The sequence below is a fragment of the Phoxinus phoxinus genome (assembly GCF_949152265.1).
Source record: "Phoxinus phoxinus genome assembly, chromosome: 2".
In the NCBI taxonomy this organism is placed as follows: domain Eukaryota; kingdom Metazoa; phylum Chordata; class Actinopteri; order Cypriniformes; family Leuciscidae; genus Phoxinus; species Phoxinus phoxinus.
The window spans coordinates 16,667,321-16,684,369 of NC_136877.1; the positions used below are offsets into that span (position 1 = coordinate 16,667,321).

Here is a 17,049-nt window from a genome sequence, read left to right on the forward strand (position 1 = left end):
AGTTCAGCAGAACAGATTTATTAAATTAAACCATGGACCCAAAAAAAGATATTCCTTAAATAATGTTAAATCTTTTTACATTCAAATTATTGTTGTTATTATTTTAAGAAGTATGTTCTATAGGCATACAATAGTAATGTATGCTATTTCTATCATAATTTCTCCTAGTTACACTAAACTTTTATTTTGACGGGTTCTAGTGAAGACTTGTAGTGTTGACAATGGTTTTTCTCAAACAAAATGATGAAAATGCTCATTAGGCGTTCTCTCAGAGCAGCTCTCTAAATGTTCATGTATTCATGTCCTCATATTGTTTGTGAGAGGCTGAAAACACAATGAGCATCAGGCATACTTGAGTATGTAGTAGGCGCGACGCAGCTCATTCACACAGAGGCACGCAGAACAAGCTTATTTACATAGCAGTCTTTTTGCGCTTTAATATTCAGAGACCATGTCGCGATTGGATTTATTGCACAGCTCTACTTTCAATTTATTAATATAGCCTACTACATCATTGCGTGTTTTACGTGTCACCTGCGTTATGTAAATTGAATTTTCATGACTGGATTCCGGGATTCACTCTGCAAACGGGACATATCTGCACGGATGGATGGTGTTCTATGTTTCATCCTTTTGCAGCCACATTGCATCCACACTTTTTGCACATTGGATAGGCTATCTATCCTCGAGGACAACCACGCGTTTTTCCTACATCTAAAGTAGCCTATTCACATACTGGCCATATGGTTCGCTTCATAAGAATTCGACGGCGTTTCACTTTCAGCTGGGTCTGCATCACCTTTTATGCGCGTTTGTTCTTCCCATAGATAGACGGTTCTCCCGCCCTTCAATCAATGCAGTAGTTTCCGGAGCGCGATTATTATTAATTTTTTTTCTTGAAAATTATTATTTTATTCATTTTTTACTCAGTAACGGATATGATTTTAAAATGGAGCGAATTACAATACTTCAAACAAAACGTACTTAAGTAAAAGTAAAATTACAGATTTAAAAAACTACTTAAAAAAGTAGAAGTACACAAAAAAACTACTCAATTACAGTAACGCGAGTAAATGTAATCCGTTACTTTCCACCTCTGGCAACCGTCTACTACAGTATCGCATCAGGAAGTGCATTGTAGTCTCCCTGAGGGAAAATTTGATTCATTCATTGCTATAGGAGAGGAAGAATTTTGCAAACTCGTCAAATCATCTAAATCGACAACGTGTATGTTAGACCCTATACCGACTAAGCTACTGAAAGAGATGCTTCCAGATGTCATAGATCCTCTTCTTAATATCACTAATTCATCTTTGTCTCTAGGATACATATCAAAAACCTTTAAGCTAGCTATGATTAAACCGCTTGTTAAAAAAACGCAACTTGATCCTTAAAAAAAATTTGCCAATTACAGGCCGATCTCCAATCTGCCTTTTCTGTCAAAGATATTAGAAAAAGCAGTATCTTCACAACTATGTTCCTTTCTAGAAAGAAATGATATCTGCGAGGATTTTCAGTCCGGATTTAGACCGTACCATAGTACCGAGACAGCTCTCGTTAAAGTCACAAATGATTTGCTCTTATCATGGTTGTATCTCTCTATTAGTATTACTTGATCTTAGTGCTGCATTTGACACCATTGACCACAACATCCTTTTAAATAGACTCGAACATTATGTTGGCATTAGTGGAATTGCACTAGCATGGTTTAAATCATACTTATCTGACCGTTATCAGTTTGTAGCAGTAAATGAAGAGATGTCTTATCGATCACAAGTTCAGTATGGCGTACCACAAGGCTCAGTATTAAAACCGCTGCTGTTCACTCTGTATATGCTACCATTAGCATTAGGATGTCATTCGGAAACATGGAATTAGCTTTCACTGTTATGCCGACGATACTCAGCTGTATATTTCTTCAAAACCTAACGAAACCTACCAATTCACAAAATTAACGGAATGCATAGCTGATATAAAAAATTGGATGACTAGTAATTTCCTACTACTAAATTCAGAAAAAACAGAGATTCTAATTATTGGACAAAAAACGTCCACGCGTAATAACCTAGAGTACTGTCTAACACTTGATGGCTGCTCTGTTAAGTCTTCGTCATCGGTTAGGAACCTGGGTGTGCTCTTTGATACCAATCTTTCATTTGAAAGTCATGTGTCTAGTATCTGTAAAACCGCTTTCTTCCATCTTAAAAATATATGTAAATTACGTCATATGCTCTCAATGAATAATGCAGAACAATTAGTTAATGCGTTTATTACCTCAAGGCTAGATTATTGTAATGCTCTACTGGGTGGTTGCCCTGGACGCTTAATAAACAAACTACAGCTAGTTCAAAACGCAGCAGCTCGAGTTCTTACCAGAACCAGGAAGTATGACCATATTAGCCCAGTTCTGTTAACACTGCATTGGCTGTCTATTAAACATCGTATAAATTTTAAAATATTGCTGATCACTTACAAAGCACTAAATGGTTTAGCTCCGCAGTACTTGAGCGAGCTCTTAACGCATTATAGTCCTTCACGTCTACTGCGATCTCAAAATTCCGGCCAGTTAATAATACCTAGAATATCAAAATCGACTGCTGGCGGTAGATCCTTTTCCTATTTAGCACCAAAACTTTGGAACAGTCTTCTTACCATTGTCCGGGAAGCAGACACACTCTGTCAGTTCAAATCTAGACTAAAAACACATCTCTTCGGCCTAGCATACACATAACACATTATAGACTTCTATAATTCAATGTTAGGCTGCATAGATTAGAACAGCCGAGACCGGGAACACTTCCCGTAATTCCTGATGTACTTAGTACATCATAAGAAGAATGGCGTCTATGCTAATATTAGTCTCTCTGTCTATCCCGAGGTTTACCGCTGTCAACCGGAACCAGGCCGTATCCAGATCTGATGAAGGACCAGCGCCAGGACACGACGCCGCCGCTGACCTGAAGTGTCAACCAGTCTCTCCTCCTCTCCACTCTGACTTCAACCAACCGGAACTGGACAAATACTTTGATTCATTCTGACTTCTGACCTGTAATGCTCCTAAATTATAATCATCCACTGTTCGCTCGTTGGCCAGAGGAGAACTGGCCCCCGACTGAGCTTGGGTTCTCCCAAGGTTTTTTTCTCCATTCTGTCACCTGATAGAGTTTTAGTTCCTTGCCGCTGTTGCCTTGCCTTCTGGCTTGCTTAGTTGGGGACATTTAATATTCAACAATATTATAGATCTGCCTTAAGGTGGACGATGATGAAATATATATATTTTTTTGTGTATTATTTTCATGTTATCACTGTGAAGCTGCTTTGATACAATCTGTATTGTAAAAAGCGCTATTTAAATAAAGGTGACTTGACTTGACTTGAAAACAACATTGGCATATACTGTGCTCAATTTCACACTAACATTCTCACTTGGAGCAAATAATCTCTCACACAATGTAACACTGTCCATCAATAAAAGGGTGAAAAAAATACTGATGAGGTAACGTTATTGATATTGACGAGTGGCCGTAGAAACGCATCAGCTGTGTGTGTGCTTGGCCATCAAGTGGTATTTCAGACTGGATGTGCTGCATTGATAGCTGCATTGACGAGAAGCGCAGCGCCTCGTATTTAAAATTCTAACACATTATTCTCTATGAGTGTACACACAACGGCGGCGCCATTCTGCGTTTTTATTGCTGGCCATAAACTGAGAAAGTGCGCGTCCGATGTGCGATACGAGTCGCCCTAGACGCGGCTCTGCGCTGCGCTTCTCATGCACTCTTTGGCCGGTTTGCAGGCCCAAACAAGTGTGTGCGGCGTGCATATTGTTTTGTTTCTGGTCTAGCTAGATCCGGTGTTGTTGCAAAAGCATGTGAAAAAAACGACAAAGTTTGCTAGGCGTTAATTTCGCGATAATTTTTTTTATGCCGTTAAAATGGTTTTGCGTTAACGCCGTTAATAACGCGTTTAACGGAACAGCCCTAATAAAAACATGATATCAAAAATCAAACATTTTAAAAGAGAACAATACATCACGGTTGTTTAAACCAATGAGCATTAAGCTGTGTCGTCAGCAAGTCGTTTCCCATCATGCTTTTGATCAGCGCAGTCGGTGGAGAGCAACTGCGCTCGACAGCAGAATCTGACCGCCTTGTGCTCGCGAGAGTTTTTTGACATACGTCAGCATGACATCAGACAGAGCCAGGCGGACCGCACTCGGACACATTTCTAACCGGCATGCATCTCGCGCTGATCACCTGTGATCGGATCGGTTCTGCGCTGATTTTGCTCACCTCAAGCAAGCCTATTAAGTTTATAAAATAAAGTAGTGTAACCGAGCTTTTGTATTGGGTTCGCCTAAACACTTTTGGATAGTAAAATAATGAAAACGAGACACAGCAGTTCCCTGAACGGTGCACACTTTTTAATCTTTTTTCACATCCCCCCCACAGGCCGGGCCCTTGGTCATCTTATGCGCATGCCCATCTCTCTCTTGCTTACGGCAAGTCACAAAGGACAGAATGTGACACACACACACGTCACAAAGGACAGAATGTGACACACACACACACACACACACACACACACACACACACACACACACACACACACACACACACACACACACACACACACACACACACACACACACACACACACACACACACACACACACACACACACACACACACACACACACACACACACACACACATTCCTAATAGCCTTAACTTATATTCAGACTTTAATCTGTTACAGTAGGCCTAGTCTAAATTCAGTAAAGGAATATAGTCTTTTTGATCGTTTTGTTTTATTTTATTTCTCTAGGTTTTTTATTTGTTTAGCTTGTTTTTTTTATGTTTTATTTTCATCCCGCAAATACCCTGATCCACACTCCAGTCCATTCGGTGGTGGTAATGAACCAATAAGTTAGGTTGCCAACCGCCAATAAACACCGAAGAAGAAGACGACGACGACGTCAACGTCAACGTCAGAGTCAGAGTCAGCCAACTGGTTTAAGCGATTTTCTACCCGTTAGAGTGGACAGTACTCTAGTAATTGGGCTGTTTTTTATATATGTTATTAAGGTCGGAAGCATGTCGAAGCCTTCTGAAATAAACATGACAGATAAGCCCAGCGTAGAGAGCATGTGGTCCGCTGCTGACGTCTGGATTAAGAAACCACATGTAGTAAACAAGAGACTGTGTGGCGTGACAGAGACAGAGTACAGGGACGTGGACACTGCGGATTTAAATCAGGTTTTATCTTGTCTTCTGGGGACCAATATTGAGATGACTGATATGGTGTTTCTTCACGGTGATGTTGTGGTTGAGGAGCATGAAACTGCAGGACGCTGGTGTGTTGGAGTAAGAACTATTATTCCCAAAGTGAATAAGACCGGATGCTGTCGGTACAAAGAGGTTGTCATTAAAGGTGAGACACTGCACGGAATTAACCTTTTTTATATTTTGTCTTTCTTCTTGATTTCTAAAAATATCTCTCTTTTTTTTTTAGATACGGTTGGAAATGCAGTGACATTTATCCCTTTTGAAGTGAATGGTGTGGGACAGGTTACTCTCAAGAGCAGTAATATTTATCAAATCCAACTGCAGTTAAAGCCAGATGAATGGTGAGTATACTTGGATGGAAATTAAATATATATATATATATATATATATATATATATATATATATATATAGGCCTATATATATATATATATATTTTTTTTTTTTTTTTTTTTTTTTTACATTGACTGGTATCACCACACTGATTCAATGTTGTGTCTTTGAGTGGAAAAGACACAACATTGAGTACATTGAGCACGGTTCAATGAGTACATTGAAGTTTTGACTTATTTTTGGTAGGGATGTCAATGAGTCACGATTTTCGAATATTCGATTACGCACTGTCAATAAACTCTCAGAAAACCGAAGAACGCATTGTTTCACACCAGAGCATGTGAGCGGAGTGATTATTTCCCACTGTAAAATGTAATAAGTTGACTTTACTTAGAAAAAGTGAGGAAACCGATTGCCTTAAAATTTCTAAGTAAAGCAAGTACACCTGGCTGCAGCCTGCAGATCGGGGTGGGGCTGCACCTGGGGCGGGGCTGCACCTGGGGCGGGGCTGCACGTGCAGCCCCGCCCACAACGCTTGTCATTGGTTAGTGGTAAAGTAATGACGTCAATCGAGGCGGGGCCGCACCTGGGGCGGGGCTGCACGCCCGTAACGCTTCTCATTGGTTAGTGGCATATATATGACTTCGACGCCAAAGGTAAACAGGAAATGCGGTTGAAAACGCATGTGCCATATCGCGCTGACAGCGCATGCGTCGTATTTGCGTTAGGTGGTGACATCACGTGTTTTGACGTGATGCGTCTTCAAAATGCATGCGCAAATTTGAAATAATACTTTAGTAAAATGATGAAGTATTAAAAAAACTCTAATGTAATAATGAAAGCAGCAGAAGGGAGCAGAGCGCATATCTATAGTTTTAACTATGCCTGATCTAAGGTAAACTTATAAGGAATTACAGAGCATTGTGTAATATCTGTGTAGTATTTAAAAAGTTTTTCACATTCTGTTGCATTTCACTGTGTAAATAAAAGAAATACTGTAAATATTAATGGCACCTTATATATTTCTTATTTTAATCATTCCTCTGTAATAGTTCTTGTTTATTTTTGTGCATTATATAGGCTAGTATAAAACATGCCAATAAAGTAGTTTGAAGTTAAACCAACTAAATACAGTACATTGCCAATCTCTGTATCCCATATTATGCATGTCAACTCAAAAAACCAAACTCATACCAGTGATAACTTTTATTTCAAAAAAAATAATTGTGTAAAAGAGATATGCACACATACAGATAATCACGTACACACAGACACACACACACACACACACCCTGAAATTCCCCTCTATCATTGAAAAAAACAATCAACTGAGCAATAAAATCCCTGCAGGACTCCTCCTGCCATCACCACAGACCCAGCTGGGCAGTCTTGTGTAGTGTAGTGCAGTGCAAGCACAGAGTCGACGAGTAGGGCACCCGGAACACTTGCTTACTGTCAGGAAAATGCACTCCAATCACAACACCTAATTTAGATAAAATACAAAACAAACAATATTGAATCATTTTGAAGAAAGGCATTAACATAGTACAGAGTCATACAAGGAATTTATTTTTTTATATATTTTAAACATATTATAGTAAAATGTTAGACAAGATAAGCTTGAGTGTTATTGGCTTTGTCTGTAAAGTACCTACATAAACTAGTTAAAAAAAGTTTGTCAACACAAACTTTAATTTGGCTTGAGAAAGCCTATCCTAAAAGTTTGAAATAGTTTTAAAAGCTTGAAGTTTGAAGGTTTTCAGTTTGAAGATCAAAATATATTTCAAGCTGAAAGTTTTGAAGGCAGTACAGTCTATCAGACACAGACAGACAGGTAGAGATAGATAGATAGATAGATAGATAGATAGATAGATAGATAGATAGATAGAGAGAGATAGGTAGATAGATAGATAGATAGATAGATAGAGATAGAGAGATAGAGATAGATAGATAGATAGGTAGATAGATAGATAGATAGATAGAGAGATAGAGATAGATAGATAGAGAGATAGATAGATAGATAGATAGATAGGTAGGTAGATAGATAGGTAGGTAGATAGATAGGTAGGTAGATAGATAGATAGATAGATAGATAGATAGATAGATAGATAGATAGATAGATAGATAGGTAGGTAGGTAGATAGATAGATAGATAGGTAGATAGATAGAGAGATAGAGATAGATAGATAGGTAGATAGATAGATAGATAGATAGATAGATAGATAGATATAGAGATAGATAGGTAGGTAGATAGATAGGTAGGTAGATAGATAGATAGATAGATAGATAGATAGATAGATAGATAGGTAGGTAGGTAGATAGATAGGTAGGTAGATAGATAGGTAGGTAGGTAGGTAGATAGATAGATAGATAGATAGATAGATAGATAGATAGATAGGTAGGTAGGTAGATAGATAGGTAGGTAGATAGATAGGTAGGTAGGTAGATAGATAGATAGATAGATAGATAGATAGATAGATAGATAGATAGATAGGTAGATAGATAGGTAGGTAGATAGATAGGTAGGTAGATAGATAGGTAGGTAGATAGATAGATAGATAGATAGGTAGATAGGTAGATAGATATAGGTAGGTAGGTAGGTAGGTAGATAGGTAGATAGGTAGGTAGATAGGTAGATAGGTAGGTAGATAGGTAGGTAGATAGGTAGATAGGTAGGTAGATAGATAGGTAGATAGGTAGGTAGATAGGTAGGTAGATGGATAGATAGATAGGTAGATAGGTTTCTCAAGTACCTTTTACATTACTCACAACTTAGATTTAAAGCACTTACTGTCCAGCCATACAAAGTGGGCCTCTTCTCTGAATTTGGGCTGGCTGACAACGTCCCTGAAAACCTTGCACGTCAGTGAAAGTCTCCAGAAAGCCACATCGCCGTCGTCTGTGACGGCTCCCATCAGGATGCGTCAGAGGATGTCAGGTGGCAATGGCATCTGTCCAAAGTAGACAACAGTCAGTCCAAAATTTAACTTTACATACGACTTATTAAAAAGGGTAACTGATAGATTGACAGGAGTTTATACTGCTCTTACCTTGGTCAAAGAATCAACTGGCAGGGGGGTTTCCATCACCTCTAAAGAAATTTTTGATGTGGTAATACATCAGCTGTGGAATGCTGGTGTACCTGCAGAATGGGCACTTCTACTGCAGTCTTTTAAATACTGCTCACACTCCCCCTTGCTTAACACAGTTGTGTGCATTTTTGTAGGGTGGAATGGCTCTTAAAAGAGCATTTGAGTTATAAAGTAAACAACAACAAGAAATAGGTGAGAGAGAGAGAGATAGAGAGGACTAGAGTAAAAGTTAGAGAATAATTAACACAGCAAAACAAAAATAATATAAAGTAAAATAGCAAAAGTGGTACACATGGAATATAAATGGGGATGACAATGCCAAGGATCTGCAAAGAGAAGGAAGTATAGAGCATCAGAATTAGCATACATTTTTTTATTACTCTAGTCTAGTGCAGGGGTGTCCAAAGTCACTGGAGGGCCACTGTCCTGCAGAGTTTATATCCAACTTGACTGCACACACCTGCCTGGAAGTTTCTATGTCTAGTAAGACCTTGATAGGCTGGTTTAAGTGTGTTTAACTGGGGTTGGAGCTAAACTCTACAGGGCAGTTGCCCTCCAGCAGCAGGATTGGACAGTGCATATACTGCTATACAGTAAATAACAGTATGCAATATATAAAACAAGCCCTACTTTCAAGGAGTTTTGATGAATTTGTATTACTATTGAATGTAGTTTCGTGTTCAATTCAATAAATGCATACTTATTAATAACAATAATATAAAAATAGTTTACATTTAATCAATTTATTCATTTATTACATTTAATCAAAAAAATGTCCTACAATATAACTTTGTATATTGTTACTATTAACTCTTAAATCCTATATTTCTTCTCCTGGTTCATTTTTGCCACTGTATTTATTTTTAAGGGCCTTGTTTTAACACTATATCTAATCCCACCCAAACCACACACACGCACGCACGCACGCACGCACGCACGCACGCACACACACACACACACACACACACACACACACACACACACACACACACACACACACACACAAACACGATGCTTTTGGGAAACGCTGCCCTAGTTATTTGTGTGATATGGTGAGTAAAGTTGCACGATTTTATTTTTACACCACTTAATTTTAACATCACACTAAATGCCACTTCAGAAATAAACATTGTAAATAAAATTAGAACAAAACAAAAAAAGAGTAGCTTGCCTGTACTCACCATGCAGCGATGAACAACGGAAATGAAAACATGCTAGATCGACGTCATGACTTCACGCCACTAACCAATGAGAAGAGATGTTAGCGGGAAGAGACGTGCAGCCCCGCCCCAGGTGCGGCCCCGCCTCGATCGACGTCATCACCTTGCTCCTAACCAATGAGAAGCATTATGGGCGGAGCTGCACGTGCAGCCCCGCCCCAGGTGCACCCCCGCCCAAATCTGCAGGCTGCAGCCAGGTGCTTCTCAAGTAAAGTAGTGTATTCATTTTTAGTTGGCAAAACTTAATTATTTTGGTAAAGAACTCAAAATCATTAGTTGTGCTAACTTATTATTAGTGTTCACATTACTAGGAAAATCTTAGGAAACCGATTGCCTTAATATTTTCAAGTAAGCTGAACTAACAAAAATATGTTAAAGGAGAACTCCAGCGCAAAATGAACCTTTGGTCTAATTACACATTGTTACCTAGTCAACCGTTATCTGAGATTTGTTTTCATGATTATCGAATGTAAATAGTTTTATCTCTAAAAACAGTTTAGCCTATAACGCTAGTATAACGCTAGTATACGGGGCATGGAGTAATGACAAATAAAAATCGTTTGTTAATACCACTAACAAGGCTCAAAATAGCCCCACACTAACACGGTAGCATAATGAGGGTCCCTACATGCAAACCGAAGCATTGAGAACTGTGTAAGTGTCCAGACAGTTTAATAAGAAGATATTGTATACATACAGTCAACTTCACGTATATAAGCAGAATCCATCTTTGAAAAACAGACTCTATCAGTCGAACTACGAACCACCGATCCAAATGCGCTGGACCATATGAGATTCTACACAGTTCAGCGCATTTGGATCGGCGGTTCGTAGTTCGACTGATAGAGTCTGTTTTTCAAAGATGGATTCTGCTTATATACGTGAAGTTGACTGTATGTATACAATATCTTCTTATTAAACTGTCTGGACACTTACACAGTTCTCAATGCTTCGGTTTGCATGTAGGGACCCTCATTATGCTACCGTGTTAGTGTGGGGCTATTTTGAGCCTTGTTAGTGGTATTAACAAACGATTTTTATTTGTCATTACTCCATGCCCCGTATACTAGCGTTATACTAGCGTTATAGGCTAAACTGTTTTTAGAGATAAAACTATTTACATTCAATAATCATGAAAACAAATCTCAGATAACGGTTGACTAGGTAACAATGTGTAATTAGACCAAAGGTTCATTTTGCACCGGAGTTCTCCTTTAAGACAAAAAGCAACAACAGATCTTAGGCAAAACATTATTTATTACTCATCAATTTTCTTTAGGCATTACAAAGTACCAAATAATGCCATTCTGGCACCCCTTACATTCAAAACATTTTTCATTAATTCATGACTGATGAATAAACAAAGAATACTGACAATCTTTTGACAAGACACTAGGGCTGCACGATTCTTGCTAAAATGTGAATCACGATTTTTCTCCATGGGAATTGAGATCACGATTCTCTTACACGATTCTCATTTTTTTCAACCCAAAATTTATTGCACTCAAGTACAAAAAAACAAAAAAACACAGGACATTCAGTATAATAAAGTGCAGGTCTGCAGGAGTAACAAAAAATCGTCTCTACTCTCTTTTCTTTATTTTAGAACCCTTAAAGAAAATAATTCGTTCATATTATGGGCTCATCTGATTTTTTGTACATAGCCTATTTGTTAGGATTTTAGTATCAGAATGATTAGGCTAATAAATGCGTGCACAATTATCCGTGAACTTATTTTTTGAACAAATGCCTTTCAACTTGTGTGTGCAAAATTCAGAATTAAATTAATGTGCAGAAATTTTTACAAATAGAGAGTAGGCTATGTAGGCCTACTATTGTAGCCATTAAAAAAAGCGCGTTTCATATTTTTGTTAAAAACATTTTTTCCATTTATGTTGATTTATGAAAAGTGAACAGCACGACCGAGTAAGATAGGATGCGCAATATGAGAAATGGAGCGGGTCAGACATGATTTTGACTTGTTACTTCGACACAGAGGGTTAAATAAACTACATACAGTGATTGAGGTAATGAGATTGTTTGATGCTTCGTGATTATTAAATACCTGAACCTAAATACCAAAGAATAAGAAGACATAATGGAAATTTAACTTAAACACTTGGTCATTTGTTTTTAAACAAAACACTGAAAAATAGAAAATTAATTCTTATTAGATTTAGATTTACAATTAAAAAAACAAAATAAGTCTGTAGTCCACTGCCATTTACTGAACATGCAACTGTTATATTGCACACATTTTAAAATAAATAACAATAACAATTAAAAACAACACCTTATCCAGCCTTCTGCAAGATAAGAAAGTGCAAAACCAGAAACTGTGTCAGAGTGCTACATTAAAGGTTTTTTTTTACTATAAAACACCAACATATTTACCATTTCTGGCATGAGACAAAACATTCAATTTTCAGTTAAAGGCATTTCATTATTGAATTCAGAGATGCCAATGTCTAGCTGTTTAGTTTAATTCATACCTGTGTAATCAAATTGATGATAATCGCTAATGAAGGCAAATTGCAGAATTAAATAATAATTTTCTGAATAAAGTTAAATAGGCACAAGTTAATTTACATTTGACCACAGTTAAAATATTTACTTGTCTAAGATTCCTCAGTCAGATTATGTTAACTTTAAGAATTACGGTGAAAAAACGAGACAACACAGACTCATATCAACAACAATAGGCTACTAGGCCATCTTGGTTAATGTTTCAGAAAAATTAAAATGAGAAAAGTTACAGTGTTTCCTTTAGGATTTTTTTAGCAGTGGGGAAAGGTCTGTCCAAACAACAAACACCCCTGATGCTGAGCGTAGCCTATGCTTGCTAAATGGTACCCCTGGAGCCTGTTCCTTAAGTCTGTTTTCACCTATAAAATAATTTTAAAAAATGAGTGATGTGAGGGATTATTGATTGTCAAACAATCTGTTGGGAGCCCGCTCGCAGTGTGAAGCGCGTGTCTGCGATATTCTCTGACATACCCGCTCGCAGTGTGAAGCGCGTGTCCGCGCTATTCTCCGTCATGCCCGCTCGCGGTGTGTAGCGCGTGTCCACGCTATTCTCCAACATGCCCGCTCGCGGTGTTCTTTATCAATCAACCAAAGCCGGTCGCGGGGGCGCCGCCCTCGCCATCTTTCCATTCACTTCACTTTTGCTATTTAACCAGAGCGAATGAGACGAGTGCGTCACGTGTGGTCTTTGTCAACGCGCCTTTGGAGAGAAGTGAAAGTGACCGCTCGGCTAGTATCGATACTTCGGGAAATTAGTATTGGTACCGTTCAGATATTTCAGTATCGTTATTTATCGAAATATCAATATTTTTGACAACACTAGTGTCAAAGAGTATAGAAGAACAAGAGGCGAAACTCTGTTGCTTTCTGGGTAACAGCCACTAGGTGGCGCGGCCGCCATTTTGGGGTGAAGATTCCAACTGGAGTTACTGGACAACAGCACAGATAACAGTTACCGTAACAGTTACACATAAACAAACAGAATGACAACGAAGTCCAAGTGGAATAAAAGAAAGCAGTGCTCGGCAATAAACTGCAAAAACTATCAGTGCAGTACAAATCTTGCCTTTCATCGGTTTCCCAAAGACCCTGACAGGTAAATTTGGCCTTTATGGCATGCAACTTATATATTGGTATTAATTCAGTGTTTGAAATGCTAATACTTGAACTTCAAAGAATGTCAAACCAAACTGAAGGTTTTGTGGGGAAAAGAAGACTTGTCTAAGTCTGTGAAATAAACTGTTAAACGGGATTTGATGATCACTAGTCTAGTGATTGTACGTTATTATATGTTGTCATCATTCAGTTAGGATTTGATCTTTAATGTACTTTTTATATATATAAAGCTGCTGATATTGCCATAGCGACAGCAAGAAGCTAGTGGATAGTGATGGGAAGTCCGGCTCTTTTCAAAGAATCGGCTCTTAGAGCCGGCTCCTTCGCGAACGACACATCACTAGTAGTGGACTGCCGAGTCGCTTTCACCCCAAAATGGCGGAAACGTAGGGCTGCTGCTGGGCGCTGGTGTTGCAAAGGAACGTTCTATTGGCTTTCACTTCTTGTCAATATACGTTCTTTGCTAGTGTTAGCTGCTTTGCTGCTGACAGAAAGCCGGAGCACTGCATACAACCTTGTTTCCATTGCCATTTCTAATTGGCCAGCAAGCCAGGAACACGAGATTCGACCATTTTGATTGGCTAATAGGTTTGTCACTCAAATGGCAGAGGCGGGGGGAAAAACCTCAGACTCCTGAGGTTAGGTTATCGCGGGAGTTAAAACCTCAATATCGATGTGATAAAGGTTAATCGTGCAGCCCTAGTGTATACTGTTACAAACAGACTCATGGGGGAATGTGAGTCAACAGAGCTCAGTTGCGGTCCAGTTTCCTGTGCGGGCAGGAATCGCGCAGTCTGTGCAACCATGTCTACATCGGTCTCGGTTTTCCATGACAGGGTGGACTTGGACCTGTTGCTTGTTTGCCGTGGCTCTCTTCGGGACCGGTGCTTGGACATGTTCATTGTCACATCTGTTGATAACACAATCAAAGAAACTGTATTATTATCAATTTCAATCACTAATGGCCATGGATTTAAAAAAAAGACAACAGTTTTTGTAATTTCACACAAGAATAGGTAGGCTCTACTTATATTATGACGATGTAAACACAATTACATTTCATCAGTAAAATATTACGTCTGTGCACTTACTATCATTCTCGATTGAGAACTGAACGACACCTGCGTGTCCCTCTGCGGTGCTGGACAAGGAGAGCGTGATGCAAACACATTCCTGAAAAAATAAAAACAACTGTTAGTATACATTATCCAAAGATGGGCGATTAATGGGTATGGATGGACGCACAATGCATGTAGTCTATATATCTGTTAATGGGCCATAGGACGGAGAAATATCTATTTATGGGCCATAGATCGCGTCACCGCGAGCTGTTGATGGCCATATAGACCATCATATAGACGCACGCATTTAGAGCATTTCAAACATTTACACCTGTATTCACAATCATCTGTGGCAATATTTTAGCAAGATAAGTGTCATAGGCTAACCAAACTGAAATATATTTGCACGAAATCATATTTAATATACACTTAAGCAGATATTCGCAAATAAGCTAGCCTACATAACGCAAAAGTCAGTATTTTTAGCATGATAATCAGTGTCATAAGCTATTCAAAACGGAGTGAACACGACCATATAGCCTAGTTACACGAATGTTAGGGATATTGTAAGGCAATCTTTCCTGTAAGATGTCAAAAGCTAACCAAAACTAAGCAAAATATAGTCTGAAAATTCACATGAGTTCTATATAATCAGAAAAATAATTATATAACACTAAACAACTTACTCGAACTTGTGTCCTCGGCGGGATCAATTCGCTTTTGAAAATGCAGCCGTTCTCCGTCTGATGCGATCTTTCTCTGAGGAAAAGGTAAATTCTTCGTCGCTGTCCATAATCATCTGGAGGACGACTTTACCGGAGAAGCGTGCCATCCTCAAAACGCGATGAACTATCCATGAATCTGACGAGAAACTCTGTGTTTTCATGGCATTGATCGGAGGGCGTGTGCGAGGAATATAGATCACCTCAACTATTAGCATGTGAATAGCGCCGGGGGGCGTGGCGGCCTCCGCTCATTAAAAATAATGAAGGGAGAACGAAATACTGTGCCTCTCCTTGGTTTCAAACGGATTACATAAACTAAGAATATGTGTTTTTTAATATAAATTACTTCATTTAAAAGAAGAGAATTCTAGCTTCATAAAGACATATCTCTTGTTCCTGAGTGACAAGTATTCGCTGAGTTACAGTTCATTTTCGGACGCGTTTCAGAATGGACTTCCCTGACAGAGAGAAGGCAGAACTCGCATCATGTTTATTTTTCTTTATTTGGCGAAAGACACAACACTTTGTTTTTATTGTGAGTATACTAGGGGTGTGACGAGACCCTTTTCTCACGAGACAAGACGAGACACGAGATTGGGTTCACAAGAACGAGACGAGACGAGATTTTTGCACAATATTTGATAGAAATCATCAATGACAAAATTCATGACTGGAAAAATAGTCTGCAGGTGCATTTTGAAATGTTTTAACTAAATCAGCTTGTAATGAATGTCATTTCAGTTCTACTTTGAGTATGAATTATCAAATACATTAAAATACAACAATATACAAGCATTGTAAAGGTTTTACCACAAACTCAACTGACTGGCTTCTCTCAAGTATGATTTCACACAGGTCTCTTCAGACCTTACTGTACATTATGCGCTTCCAGAACTTCTGATTGAGGCTGTGTGTGACCTCCAAATGAAACTACTTTCCACAAATTGAAAATAGAAATAAAAACAGTATAAAAGAACAGTTTTTCTTATTAGTGCAAACTATAATTAAGTGCAAGTGCAACCATAATCAAAGTAGGCCAACTCTCTCTGTATTCAAAATGCAAACAGAGACCAGAGCCACAACTACACCGTCCAGAGATAGGTTTGATATTGGGAGACGGGGTATTGTATGCAGTCTAATTTGCGCGCATCGTGTTTTACTTTCACTTTCACTCCGTAGTGGCGGTGCTGAGCGCGTGTTCTACAAGATAAGGGCCATTCACACAGAATGCGTGTTTGCTGTGTAAAATGCGATACGCTGGCAGTGGAATAGGGAACTGATTTTAACTTGAGCGCCGCGTTTTTAGAATCCTGTGTCATGCGCGAGAGACGCTGCAAACGATGCAAGCCGCGAGCGCAAGGTTACACATCCGTCTAGCGCGTTTACATAGAAAAACAATGGAAAAGTACCGCACTGGAATGGAAAAACACGTTCTGTGTAAACCGCCCTAAGACATCTCAGATCGACTCTCTGTTGGGCAACAAATCCTCCGCCATCGTAACGCAAACAGTGAACTGAGTCCTGCTGCACTGTCTCCGTCTGTGTGCGACTGCAGCTCGTGCTGGATGAGCAGAGGAGGCGTTTACAACAGCAAAACCACAGTGGAGGCGGTGCCGCGGTGTATACCGTAATGTAATGTGAATGTAGCGGTGGCATATTCTATGCTAATCATTGGGATATCGCGAGACAG

The 17,049-nt window shown here is 39.0% G+C and overlaps 1 protein-coding gene and 1 long non-coding RNA gene across 4 annotated transcripts in view; one reads left to right on the forward strand and one right to left on the reverse strand.

The window, feature by feature from the left end:
• The first annotated feature begins 4,754 nt into the window (after window positions 1-4,754).
• trmt44 (tRNA methyltransferase 44 homolog) overlaps window positions 4,755-17,049 on the forward strand; it is a 157,447-nt gene continuing 145,152 nt past the window's right edge. For both annotated transcript variants that reach the window (XM_079603545.1, XM_079603546.1), the window contains exons 1-2: window positions 4,755-5,433; window positions 5,515-5,629. In XM_079603545.1, the coding sequence (XP_079459671.1) occupies window positions 5,097-5,433; window positions 5,515-5,629 (452 nt within the window). In that variant the 5' untranslated portion in view covers window positions 4,755-5,096. The remainder of the gene's footprint in view (window positions 5,434-5,514; window positions 5,630-17,049) is intronic.
• Window positions 6,819-10,153, reverse strand: LOC306993777. Of its 2 annotated transcripts, XR_013796529.1 has the most exons (4): window positions 9,893-10,152; window positions 8,670-9,037; window positions 8,411-8,570; window positions 6,819-7,102 (listed from the first exon to the last, which is right to left on the reverse strand). It is a non-coding gene; the product is annotated as an uncharacterized lncRNA (long non-coding RNA). The 2 variants fall into 2 exon arrangements; XR_013796528.1 differs by having other exon boundaries at window positions 8,411-9,037; window positions 9,893-10,153.